This window comes from Hevea brasiliensis, chromosome 15 (genome assembly GCF_030052815.1).
Source record: "Hevea brasiliensis isolate MT/VB/25A 57/8 chromosome 15, ASM3005281v1, whole genome shotgun sequence".
In the NCBI taxonomy this organism is placed as follows: Eukaryota; Viridiplantae; Streptophyta; class Magnoliopsida; order Malpighiales; family Euphorbiaceae; genus Hevea; species Hevea brasiliensis.
In genome coordinates, this window is record NC_079507.1 from 65727979 (window position 1) to 65741943 (window position 13965).

The following is a 13965-nucleotide window of genomic DNA, read 5'->3' on the forward strand; positions in this document are numbered from 1 at the left end:
ATATGTAAAATGAATATTAAGAAAAATGATGGCTCGGGAAAACTACGTTCTGTCTCTGATTTCCAGTTCCAGGGAAAGACGATCGATTTTCTTCCGAAAGTGGTTTTGGGATAATAAAGTCTAATTTTGTGGGGTTTAGGTTCGTGGGTTGTCAGCTCCCAGTTTGTGGGTTCTGGTTTTTTAATTCCAAGTGGCTAATTAGTGTTTTTTTTATTTTTATTTTCTTTTTATTTCATTAAATTAGTTGTCTAATGAACGCAAGTGATGGGAAGTAGGAAGAGCTAAAAAGATTATTAAGTATATTTATATAATTTTTTATAATTATATATGATTTATTTTTTTTATTATAAAAAAAATTATTTTTTTATAAAAAAATATTATTTTTACATGTATTAAGAGTATTCTATAATTTCTCTTTATCAATTTAATTCTAACTTTAACTGAATAAAAAAAAATTATAAATTTAAATCACTTGAAAATTTGGTCTGAACCAAATCAACAATGAAAGAATAATTAAACTGAATTAAATAAATAAATAAATATTGATTCGGTTTAAAGCAAACTGAATTAACCCACAGCAATGAATTAACAAAATTAAAAACCAAGGGCGGTTGCGACATTTAAAGAAGAAGAACGGCGGGGCAGAAGGTGGTGGGCTGGGCCTATAAAATGGAGTGCAGGATATAAGGAGAAAAGCTGGGCTTTTTTTTGTAGTGTGAATTGAAATGACCCATTTTATCCATTTAGTTTTCTCATTAATTTCAATTAATTAATCAAACTAAAGTAAAAATTAAAATTCTGTAAAATTAGTAACCAAATCAAATTCAATAGACTCTAAGAAAAAAAATCAAACTAAAAAAACTAAGATCTTGCTCGATAATAACTTTTAGTATTTTAATCAGAATTAAAATATTATTTCTCCTATTTACATTATTCAATGATATGATATTTATATTAACATTTAGAAATTGAGTGAGTGATTCATGAAAAGTTATTCTCATAATTTTTAGAGGTTGAAAAAGTATTTTGAGTAAAATTAATAAGATTTTATCACTATTTTTATATTTAACAGTCAATTTAATAATTATTTTTATTAAATATTTTATTTTAACAGCTATATAAATAATTAATCATTAATAATTAATATTTAATAATTAATTATTATTAAAAAATTAACAATCATTATAACAGTTAATATTACTAAATAACTCTAGCTAATCACATGAAAATAATCAAATTAATTGGATTCATTTTTTTTATTTAAATTAAAAACTGCCCCGCCGTAATTAGAGGCACTATTTGCTCGACACTTATAGCTTTGGCACACGGTAATAGAAATGGTTTTTCCACCAATCGACCGTTGATTTTATAAAATATCTGAAATGCCCTTGGTGGATCTCCACTTCTGGCCAACTGAATTCTCCCTCGACAATGACGGTAAGAAATTATATTTGGGGCACATATAAATCCTTTTCTGTTTCATTTTTTATTTTTCTGTTCCTTCTCCTAGACATGAGCAACAAATTTACTGTGCTAGGCTCTATTTATTTTATAAAAATATTTTTTTTGAAAAAAATTATATTTTTTAACATTGAAAATATTTACCCCGACATGTGATAATTATAATGTGATGACCTTTTTCTTACTTATGAGCTTGTGGTGGTGACTTAATAGTTATCAACTTGTGAACTTTGAAGATATAGTATACGTATCGAAAAAGAACACCTAGGCACTTTGACGGAAGTCTCTTCTACCCATAAAGGAGTGTTTTGTTGCATTTGCTAAGCACTTTTGTTTGGTCCATGTCAACATGAAATTGGACTCTAAAAGCATTCAAAGTCTTCCTTCATTCACTGAGTCAATGAAAAATATATTGGAATTATTATTTAACTTTTTTTAGGGTTTTTTATTTACCTGTTATAGTAAAATTTATTTTTTACGGTGAAAAAGAGAAATATTTGTAAAGTCTTGAATTTGAGCCCTTGTAAGTATAAAAAAAATATATAACTGTAGTATCTAAAAGGATTTTTTATTTATTGAACAAACACATAGAGATTAAAATATAAATTAATTAAAATAACTATATTTTATTTGATTTAGTCAAATAATTTTTTTTTATCAATTTGAGAATAATAACTAAAATAGACAATTTTTTTTTGAAAACAAATTGTTTAATATTGGTAATGCAAGTAATATTTTAAAGTATTTTGTCGATTAATCTTTCCATTAAAGTTAATTATTAAAATTAAAATTAATATGAAAATTTAAAAATTAAATTGATAAATCATCATTTTCTTTTTCATTTTTGCTCAATTATATTAGTATCACTCAATTTGTAATTTTTTAACAAAATTTCCCAGATTTTATTTTTTTTTTTACTAGTTTGGTTATTAGGTCATGGCTATTAAAAATTTTCAATTACTGCAATATTCACTTCTTTTTATATACAAATTTTTTGAATTTATGATAATAAATTTAACAATAACAAAAAATAAAGAGCAAAGGATAAATTATCTTGTACAATGAAATGTACGTTAATGCTGAAACTTGCTACTGGTTCTGGATGAACAAAATGTGCTTCTACGAGAGCTAGGATAAAAGGCCATTTTTTTATTCCTTAAAAGGATTATATATACTAATAAAAAAAATGAGATGCTGTCATTTAAAATAAAAAGAAAAATTGAGAAAAAATTGAGATTTTTCGTTTCCTTAAGTCATCCTACTGGTTCAATTTCCGCCTACATAGTTGAAAGATCTATTATATCATCGGCTAATTTTTCTAAATTTGAGATTTATAAAAATTCTAAGTCAAAGAAATTCACTTTTCTTTCACGTTTATAGTTTACTCTTCTAATTTTATATGTCATGAATTTTAAGTGTTTTTTCATTTATGATTAGAGGTATTTTTAAATTTATTTTCACACATTAAAAAAATAATTTTTTAAATAATTTAAGTAATTTTCTTTTTAGGCCAAATAATTTTAAATTTTTATATATTTTTAATATATTAATTTCACCTATAAAGAATTATCAATTAATCAAATGGTCACCAACAGAAGCTTTCGATTTCATTTTTAGATGAAAATGGTATTTAGCTTAACTTATAAAAATCAACTAATATTTATAAGTTAATTTTAATTTATAACTATTTAAAATTTTAAATAGTTATGTATTTAATTAAAATTTTTATAAATAATTAGTAAATAGTTGTGTATTTGATAAAAAATAACTTATAAATATATTTATTATTAAAATAATAAAAAGATATTAAATAAAATTTATAATGAAATTTTAAAAATTAAATTAAAATAATATAAAAAAATATTTAATTAAATTAACTTATAATTATCAAATGAAAAATTAGATCCATCAACTTATTTTTTTAAATTTATAAATCTAAAAATTTATCATAAATAAATATATCGATCTATTTTTAATTCTTATAAATTAGTTTAAACGCCTTCTAAATCTAGCGGACCAGATTAGACTGTCTGAGTCTCTGACTCTTCAATTAACAGTTAAATGTTTTGGGCTATATGAATTTTGGTCATGTCAAGATACACTGCTGAGTGCTGATGATAGTAAAATTTACCAAAGTTATAATCTTGGCTATGTCAGAATAGATTTGCTTGACTAGCCAGCTAAACCTAAAATATTGATTTTTTTTTTTTCCGGTTAGATGGGCCAGCTTAATATAATTAATAGTGGCCGTGAGGCATGATGTTGCGAGTCAAACAATCGATACAGGAAATTCATTTCGGTCTTCGCAGGACAAGAATTTTCATGGGTGAAAAATTCCATCTCTGATTAAATTGCTGCCATGTATTTTCAGCCATATGAAGTGTGTGGCCTTCGTCATTTTATAGATTAGCAGATTTCTAGTACTATGACATGCACTTCTGTAGGAAAATGACTTCTCCCATCAATTGAGAAGTTAATTAGCCCATAGTTTTGTTGAAATTCATGGCCATGACCATGAGATGCTGCATGCATTGACCTCACCTCCCCAATTCTCCGCCTCCTTTACATGTGAAGCACATGAAAATAATAAATGGTAATTCTGCTCTAATCAAGTTTGAAGGTAGAAAATGAAATTGCATTTTCTTTATCATCTACTAATTATTATTTTTTTTAAACATTGTATGTTATTTATTCTCGTTTTAGTCATGGTGATTTAACTTCTTTATGTATAATTTTTTGTTATTCTTTTGTATAATATTACTATATAATATATTGAATTTAATAATCAATTAAATTTAATCATTTACTGTTACAATAAATTATTATAATTATATTTTACTCATAATGAAAATTAATTTATTTTTAATTTTTTATTTAAATAGAAAATTAATCTAATAAATCAAATTAAATATTTTTTAAATAATAATAAATTCCTATATTACTTTTTAGCCAATTAAAATTGATGGCAATTTGTCAGATTATATTTATATATATTTGAATATTTTATTACAATCTACATAAATATATATTAGAATTTAGGATATAACCCCTTTAATAAATAAAGTTGAAATTTATATTAATTTTAAATGATTACATTTGATTATTTTATTAGAAAGTGATTAATGTGAATAATATTTTTTTATTTAAATTATTCAGATAATTATTTAATTTTTTATAAATTAACCATTTTTTTTCAAAAATTTTTGAAGTGACAATAAAATAAATTAACAATCTTTTTCTTAATAAAAGAAGTATACAAATCTTAAAATTTATCAAAAACTTCATGCTCAAATATTTAATTTAACATATTATTAAAAATTATTTTTTTTCTTTTTTAATAAATAATTAATATGATAAAATAAAAAATTGTATTTTATCATTAATTTACAATCAAGTTGGAAGAATTGAATAATAATGTAAATAATAATTTACAATCAAGTACGGAATAATTGAGTACATTAAATAAAAATATGTAAAAATTAATTATGTAACTATACTAAAATAATATTTATAGTATAAATTAATTAATTTAATTTTGAATGAAAATTAAATGGAAAATGAATAAAATTTAATTTTAAATAAGAAATCAATCTAATAATTAAATTAAAGAATTTTTTAAATGATAATAAATTCTTATCTTAATTTTTAACCAATCAAAATAAATCAAATTATTATTATTATCAAATTCAACAATTTTTTTTTTCAATCTCATTATCTTCCTGTATCCTTTTTTTTATCAATCTAATTAGTCATTACTCAATGGCGAAGCGTGCCTGCTCTGTTACTTGTTCACGTTGGCGGCCGGACCTTGGAATCTGAGTTATTCCTACGTATTTTTAGTTTGGTGCCATAGGTAGGTCTGGGCTCAAGCCCTTTCGATTTTTCCTGTGTTAATAGTTAGGTTTTTTTTTTTTGGGCTTTGACCTCAATCAGTATCCTTGAGCATTGCAACTCTTAGGCCCCATTGTCCTATTATTGCCAACAAGGCAATACCTCATTCTAGACCTGGCCCATAGGTCTAAATTAGTCGAGAATTGTATGGGATGTCGGTTTCAGCCTCTCCCTTTGACCTCCAATTAAATTAGATCAAAATCCATGTTCCAAATAATTCAAATAATAAATTTTAAAAAAATTATTTTAATTATTCAATCCTCAATTTGAATTAAATTAGGACTAAATTAAAATCAAAATTAAAACCATATTCCTGTGTGTCCGGTTCAAATTTCTACCCATAAACCACTTGAAATCACCATTTCCGAAACAGAATTCCACCAAAACCAGCCTGTGCTCACCTAGAGCCCACCCTGGTACGTCAAATAATAGTAGATTTGGATTAAAAGCTGAAATCAAGAAAATGCACAGCAATTCCACAAAGATTTCTTTCATTATAATGATGGATCAAAATTGATAATCATTGCTAGCTAGAAGATCTATTAACAGAAACCATACATATTCGATTTGAATATGACCACTAAAATCTAGTAGTGCTAGGACCCCAGCAGCTCAAAACCAGTACTTTCTCTAAAGAAGCCTCTTTCTTCTTCAACTTACCATTAGGATTAATCCTACTCTCATTAGACATAGCTGCTGCTGCTGGTGTCGGTGGTGTTGATGAAGACCCAGAAGCAGACACAGATCCTGAAGATCCAGAACCAGAAGAAGAAACCATATTGGCTTGAGCGAACGATCTAATATTGTTCTTGGCATGTTGTTGTATAGACCTGATAGTGTAATTCCACCTGCAAATACCTTGATCTTTGAGTGCTTCCACTGCACCAATGGTGGCAGCCACAACCCAAGCTTTCTTCGTAGCGTTCATATTTTCTGTAATACAAGTGTTGATGCGTTGAAGAAGTGAAAGGTGTTGGTGGGTCTCTATATAGTGGTAAAGAAAGTGAAAAACCAGTGGCAGCTTAAGGTGGAAAAGAATCCATGGTTTTTGGATAACAAAAGCCATCCTTCGGTTTTTTCGAGACTGGTTTTCAAAAATCTGAGTGCGTTGCTTCCCTTCGCGGAAAGGACGTGACATTATTATATATTATTCGGATTCGGTGAGAAAGTGGGAATTGATTCTCTGAATTGATAAATTGAATTAATTTAAGATAAAATTCGAATGCTGTAAAATATATTTTACAACTTACTCTTTTAATTTTTTACTCTCTTTTAATATTTTATAATTTAAGCTCGGTTTATTGTATGAGAAAATATTTTCTATATTTTTTAACTTTAAAAATATTAAATAAATTAATAAAAAATATTTTTTAATTAAAAAAATTAAATTATTTAATAAAAATAATTTTTTCCTTTTAAAAGTAAAATTTATTTTTTATTTTCTAAATTTTTATAATCTAAATAATAAAAGTATATATATATATATATAAGATAAATATATATTATTAATTTAATATTATAATCAAATAAAAAATATTTTTTAAAAAATATTTTTTAAAAATATATATATATATTTTTATTTTTTATAAAAAATATTTTTGATATATAAATTATTTTTTAAAACAAATGTAACCTTACTCTTCAAATTTTATAAAAATTACAATTTAATTATTTTATCTCTATATATTCTTCATTCCTGTATTCTTTTTTTCATTACCTTCTCCATTTTTATAATAATAATAATAATAATAATAATAATAATAATAATAATAATAATAATAAATATTTAATAAAAAATCAAAATAAAAAATTATATTAATTCATTTTTTATGTCTTAATCCCACGTTAAAACTGAAAATTAAAATCAATAAATTTAATAAATATTCAATTATTCTAAAAAAAACAAACCAAAAAAGGCAATGTAAAACAATTGGCTTCCCTTTTATACCAGTAAAACCATCGCTGGTTTATATTTCCAAACCACTAACTTCTTTGTCATTTTCTTGATCAACACTCTCTCTCTATATATAAGAGATCTCTCGCATCCAGTTAGCCAAAGCCAAAGCAAAAAACACCAACAAATATACACATCTCTCTCTTCCTAGCGGCTAAACCACATCTCTCACTCTTATATAGATTGCCAGTTAAAAAAGAACAAGGAAAGATGAGTTCAACGAGCAGGGCATGGCTAATAGCAGCAAGCATAGGAGTAGTGGAGGCAATGAAAGATCAAGGATTGTGCAGATGGAATTATGCCTTAAGATCATTTCAACACCATGCCAAGACTAATATCAGATCTTACTCTCAAGCTATGAAGCTCTCTGAACCTTCTTCTTCTTCTTCTTCTTCTTCTTCGGCCTTATTGTCTAAGAAGCCCAGAGATGACAAGATTAGAAAGTCTGAGGAGTCTCTTAGAACGGTCATGTATTTGAGTTGTTGGGGTCCAAATTGAGTACTGCTTTCCCACTCTTCTTGTAAAATTAAATAGAATTCCATTTCTAAAAAATTTCATTTATCATCTATATGCACTCTTTTCCAACAATTCTTTGTGTTTCTTTTATTAACGAATAAAAAAAAATTAGTACAAATGTTGGGGCCCTGCCGTCACCGAGAGCGAAAGGTGAAATTTTGCTGGGCCGATTTACTTGACCCAATTGATCTGGCCTATCTTATCTCTTCACTTTTGAACAGTCGGTCGAGGCCTGCTTATTATTATTATTATTTTTTTCAAAATAACATTTATATTTTTTATATAATTTTTTAAAAAAAAAGTGTATCTGAAGATTCTGAATTAAAATCCTTGATTTGTATATGGTGTGACAAATATTCAATTGATAAGTTACTAATTTAATGATGAAAAATCTATATATTATCAAATTTACATATAAAATTTTCCATTCAAATGCAAAGTAGATGAATAAAACAGAAATTTCAAAGTTTAAATCTCTTAGTATAATAAAATAAACAACCCACTACATGGTAGTTTGAATATATTGCCACCACAGCCTTAGCCTAGTGATAGGTGCAAATCTTAATTTACAAAAAATTTTAAATTACTCTTTTTTTTTTTAAATAAAAGTTTTAAGTGAGGAAAAGCTCCTAGTTTAAGGTTAGACATATTATTAACCTTATTAAGTAATTACAATGGAGTTTATAGATCGTTAATTAAGAAAGACTATTAGTATAACTCGAATTCTCAACCTAATGAGAGTGTCAATTGAAATTTTCAAACTGAATTAATTCATCTTCATCGATACTCTCTTCTTTTCTCTCTTTTTTTTTTTTATTCCTTTTTCATAAAGGAAAAGATATGGGTGTAAGAAGAGGAGCTTGGATTGTGGCAGCTAGAATTTTCACAGTGGAGGTAATGAAAGACCAAGGAATTTGCAGATGGAATTATGTTGTAAGTTCTCTATAACAAGATGCCAGGAACAATATAAGATCATTGGCTCAGCCCAGCATTTTTATTCTTCTTCTGATTCCTTTTGTCATCTTTGGAGGGCATTATGCATTTGGGCTGTTGGGTCCCAATACAACTAGGTTTTAATGTAGTTTTTTTTTTTTCCTTTGTTTTTTTAATGTAGTGAATGTAAATATATATTTGAATAATGTGAATCATATTTAAAAAAAAAATGGATTTTTTTTAAATACAAAACATAAAACATAATTCATATTTTTATCATTGGAAAAATAAAATAGTGCTTGAAAAACCTCTAACCTGAATGAGTGTATAATCATGAAAATTTTTTTTGTTAATCATATTTTTATCGGATTCGGTGAGAAAGTGGGAATTGAATCAATTAAATACAAATAATTTTTTTTTTAATTTAATTATCTAAATTGATAAATTGAGTTAATTTGAGATAAAATTCGAATGCTGTAAAATATATTTTACAACTTACTCTTTTAATTTTTTACTCTCTTTTAATATTTTACAATTTAAGCTCCGATTATTGTATGAAAAAATATTTTTTATATTTTTTAATTTTAAAAATATTAAATAAATTAATAAAAAATATTTTTTTTAATTAAAAAAATTAAATTATTTTAAAAAATAATTTTTCCTTTTAAAAGTAAAATTAATTTTTTATTTTCTAAATTTTTATAATCTGAATCATGAAAGTATATATATATATATATATATATATATATATATATATATATATATATATATATATATATATATATATATATATATATATATATATATATATAAGATAAATATATATTATTAGTTTAATATTATAATCAAATAACAAAAATATTTTTTTGAAAAACGTTTTTTAAAAAAATTATATTTTATATATATATATATAAATTATTTTTTAAAACAAATGTAACCTTACTCTTCAAATTTTATAAAAATTACAATTTAATTATTTTATCTCTATATATTCATCATTCCTGTATTCTTTTTTTCATTATCCTCTCCATTTTTGTCACGACCCAACCTATGGGGCGGACCGGCACTAGGACCTGGGCCAGCCTAAAGCCCCCGAGGCTCGTAGTAAGCCTAACTATTCCTTAACCCAACTCCAAGGCCCATTTGGGCTCAATTTCAAGAATTCAACCGGACAGAGTCCAGCCATAAAATGGACCTTTCAACGGGGAGTTTTGACTCACCCGACCTGTAAACACAATATATAATCAATTGAGGAGCTCAGCTCACTCTCCACATACTCAAATGTCATAAAAATAAATAGGAGCTCAGCTTACTCTCCACATACTCAAATGTCATAAAAATAAATAGGAGCTCAGCTCCCTCATCCAATCCATCAAACATGCATAAAATAATAAGTTTACAGGTCTAAAATGACAATTTATATTACAGACCCAAATCAAATAAATATTTTTAACACATGCGAAAATTCTAAGAGTTAACAGGTTTATACAAACATTAATATCCTCTTGTGGCATGGAAAAATATTGAACAGGAGTGAGCGTTCGACTCAGAGAGTAAAATATCAATTTCAACTATAATCTCTATAACTATCTAAAGCTAATGCACCTTGTAGAGTGAAATGCAATATCAACAATATTTTCACATCATAACAGCAAAAAGGTAATTTGGAGCACTCACACACCCGATAATGTCAAACAATACATATATGGGATTTGATCCCCTATACAGCTCTCTTAATCAAACCTGTGCCAGCGAAGAACTCAGCTCGAACTTCCACTTAATAACTAAATCGGGGTCCCAGTGAAGAACTCAAGTAGTGCCTACCCCGAAGGGATCCGGTCTCAGTGAAGATCTCAAGCCGTGTCTACCCATCCTATCCATAGCCAACACCACATCACACGCACGCTAACGCACTCACACTGCTTCAAATTACTACAACAACATCCATGGCACTTTAACAGTTGTGAATGCAATATAAAACGTGCCTAGAGTTTAACTACATAGATATATACATATAAGTGATGCATGGGCATGCTTGAACATATAATAATAGTGAAATTACAATTAAAATTAATATTTTACTCACAGACTTGACAGTGGTCACTGTGGCGGCTGGGCGGAGGAAGAAGGCTATCCTGACTCACCTGACAATTATATTACAATTGTTTAATATAATTGACTCAATACAAACTAAGAAAAGACCAAATACGTCCTAAGTCGTGCCGAAAATCCAGCAGAGTCTCTCCTATACCTAGGACCTACCCAACCTGCAAAATGGCTCAAAACGCACTTCTATATTCACAAATCATACACTCACATCTTAATCACATCACACAGCCCCTCCTGGGCCCATCCAAACAGTCATCAATTACAATATGTAAAATTACAGTTTAGTCCTTATAATTGACCTTTTATACAAAAACTATCCAAATAAACTCTAAAAATTCTAAAACTTTGCCCCGTAGTCCTTAGCAATATTACTAGGCTAATGCAAAAAGAATCATAATTTTCTGAGCTACGACGAATATTTTATGGATTTTTAATCCCATTTAAGCACTAGAAAATTACGAAAAAGCAAGGTTCGAGTTTACTTATGCCAATTTCGATCTCGGGAACACGCTCGAGGCATTTAACAACGGTGGGGTAGCCAAAATCCTGATCCAATTCCAAGACTTTTTTGGTAGTCGGTCTGTCTGGCCAGAAATTCACAAACCCGAACAATTGTCAAAATTCCGTGAATTGAAGGTACCTACACGAAGCCCACAACACGGGGGTTAGTATAAAATTTTTACAGAATTTTCTAAGCTCATTTAATGCTCGGAAAAACACTGCGAAGTTCCGTGGGATCCACTGAAAAATGGTGTAGAAAAATTTTGAAATTTATATTTCCGCGAAGCTCTCGACGAGTGGAGCGCTCTGGTACTCTCGGTTTTCTCGTGGGGTTCACGATTTGCGAGAAATCTAGCCCAAAAGTCAAAATAGACTAAAACTTTCCGGACAAAAATTGGACAAACCGCTCGATAGATTTTGATGTTCTTGGTGTCTATGGAAAGCTCTCGAGGTTTAGATGGTGTTTGACACAAGACCCGGCCCAAATGGTGGCCGGATCAGCCAGATTTCGGCCAGGAAGACGAAACGGTGCGCTGCGTGTTGCACGGCTTCGCGTGCGGTTTCCTGGCGTTCTAGGCTGCGGCCGGCGATAGGGGGAGGCTGGGGTGGCACGCTGGCGAGGTGGGGAGGCGGTTGGCCGGCCAGGGGAGGTGAGAGGAGAGAGAAAAAGGGAGAGAAAGAGAGAGAGACGACGCGACGCGGGAAGAAAAAGAAGAAAGGGAAGGAGCCGGTCCGATTCGGTCGATCCGATTCGGTCGGTCCGATTCAGGATATAAAATTTTGAATTTTTACTCTGCCTTGGCACCGAAAATGAGGCCCAAAAATTTTGAAAAATTCTAGAAAACTCAGAAAAATTCATAGACTCCAAATATATTTTTAGTTTTGCCACATAGTCTTTAAATTAATTTTTAAAAATCATCAACTTTATACTTTCGAAAAATTGAACCCGATTTCTTAAACTCAAAAAATTTCAAATAATTTTCTAAAATTTATATAAAATAAAATATTAATATTTATCCATAAAATAATAAATTTAAAAATTAGGGGTGCTACAATTTTTATGTTAATAATAATAATAATAATAATAAATATTTAATAGAAAATCAAAATAAAAAATTATATTAATTCATTTTTTATATCTTAATCCCACGTTAAAACTGAAAATTTAAATCAATAAATTTAATAAATATTCAATTATTCTAACATCATAAATATTTTTTTAAAATATTTCTTGTAAAAATATAAAGATTTATTTATTAATTTTATAAATATCAATGACTAAAATATAATTTATTATTCAAAGTTACAAGCTCTTCACGTGCTTTTATATGCGTATTTCAAATTTTCTGTTAAATTAATTTAATTTATCAATTTTGAAGAATTATATCCATTAAAATTTTCAATTGTGTTTAATTGTATTTTACTATTAAACTTGAGAGTCAAATTATTTTTTTTTATTGATTTTATTAATTAAAATTTAAATTTATAATCACTCGATTTAAAAAATAATTATAATATTATCCATTTCTTAATAAAACAAGTGACCAAAAATTTTTTTTTTCTTTTAATCAGAAAGGAAGTCTTCATTCATGGCTTCTAGTCATTATTGTTTTGACAATGAATAATTGAATTTTGCACCTAAGGTTTCCTTTGAGAGGGATTATTGATCAGTGAACGTGAAGCACGCTTTACATGCAATTTCAGTTATGTGAAATTCTTATCATTTCCTCTTTCATCTTTATCTATCTCTCCTCCATTTTGCATAAACACAATTAGTTTTTTCATCGGTAGCAATCTTTTTTTTTTTTTTTCTTCTTCTTTTATTTTATTTTTTAATAACTATTAAATATGTGCCTTTAAAACAAATATTGGGGATATTTCCTCAAATTTTTTTTTTGATAAATTTTTAAATTTGTTCTTTAGATCTTGAAACTTGTGATGCTTTCTCTCATTTAGTGAAATTGTTATATATTTTTTGTAACACACCAAAAATTTTAAAATTTATTATTTTATGAGTATTATTGATATTTTAATTTTATTTAAATTTTAAAAAATTATTTGAGATTTTTCGGATTTTAAAAATAGGGTTCGATTTTCCGAAAATATAAATTTAGATGATTTTTAAAAATTAATTTAAAGACCACGTGGCAAAACTAAAAATATATTTGGAGTCTATGAATTTTTCTGAGTTTTCTAGAATTTTTTTGAAATTTTTGGACCTCGTTTTCGGTCCCGAGGCAGAGTAAAAATTCAAAATTTTGTATCCTGAATCGAACAAGCCGAATCGAACCGGATTAGATTGGATCGGTCGAATCGGACTGGCCTTTTCTTTTTCTTCTTCCCCCTTCCTCGCGCGCGTCCGACCTCCCTCCCTTTCTCTCTCTTTTTCTCTCTCCTCCCTCCTCCCCTTGCCGCGTCGCCTCCTTCCCGCCACCCACTCATGGGCGCCCACCTCCAGTCCCACCACCGCCGCCACTGAACGCCGAAAAACGGCGCTCGAAGTGGAGGGACGCGCGCACGAAACCGTTCGACTTCCCGGGCCAAAATCCGGCCGATACAACCACCAATCGGACCGGGTCTTGTGTCTAAACTCATCTACT

At 28.0% G+C, this 13965-nt stretch overlaps 2 protein-coding genes across 2 annotated transcripts; one reads left to right on the forward strand and one right to left on the reverse strand.

The window, feature by feature from the left end:
• Window positions 1-5826: 5826 nt before the first annotated feature.
• Window positions 5827-6441, reverse strand: LOC110643757 (uncharacterized). The gene has a single exon (XM_021796234.2). The coding sequence runs from the start codon at window positions 6416-6418 to the stop codon at window positions 5933-5935; it is 486 nt and encodes a 161-aa protein (XP_021651926.2). The 5' UTR covers window positions 6419-6441; the 3' UTR covers window positions 5827-5932.
• Window positions 6442-7388: 947 nt separating this feature from the next.
• LOC131174013 (uncharacterized) lies at window positions 7389-7874 on the forward strand. Its single transcript, XM_058137034.1, has one exon. It carries the CDS (start codon window positions 7517-7519, stop codon window positions 7802-7804), a length of 288 nt encoding a protein of 95 aa, XP_057993017.1. The 5' UTR covers window positions 7389-7516; the 3' UTR covers window positions 7805-7874.
• Window positions 7875-13965: the final 6091 nt, after the last annotated feature.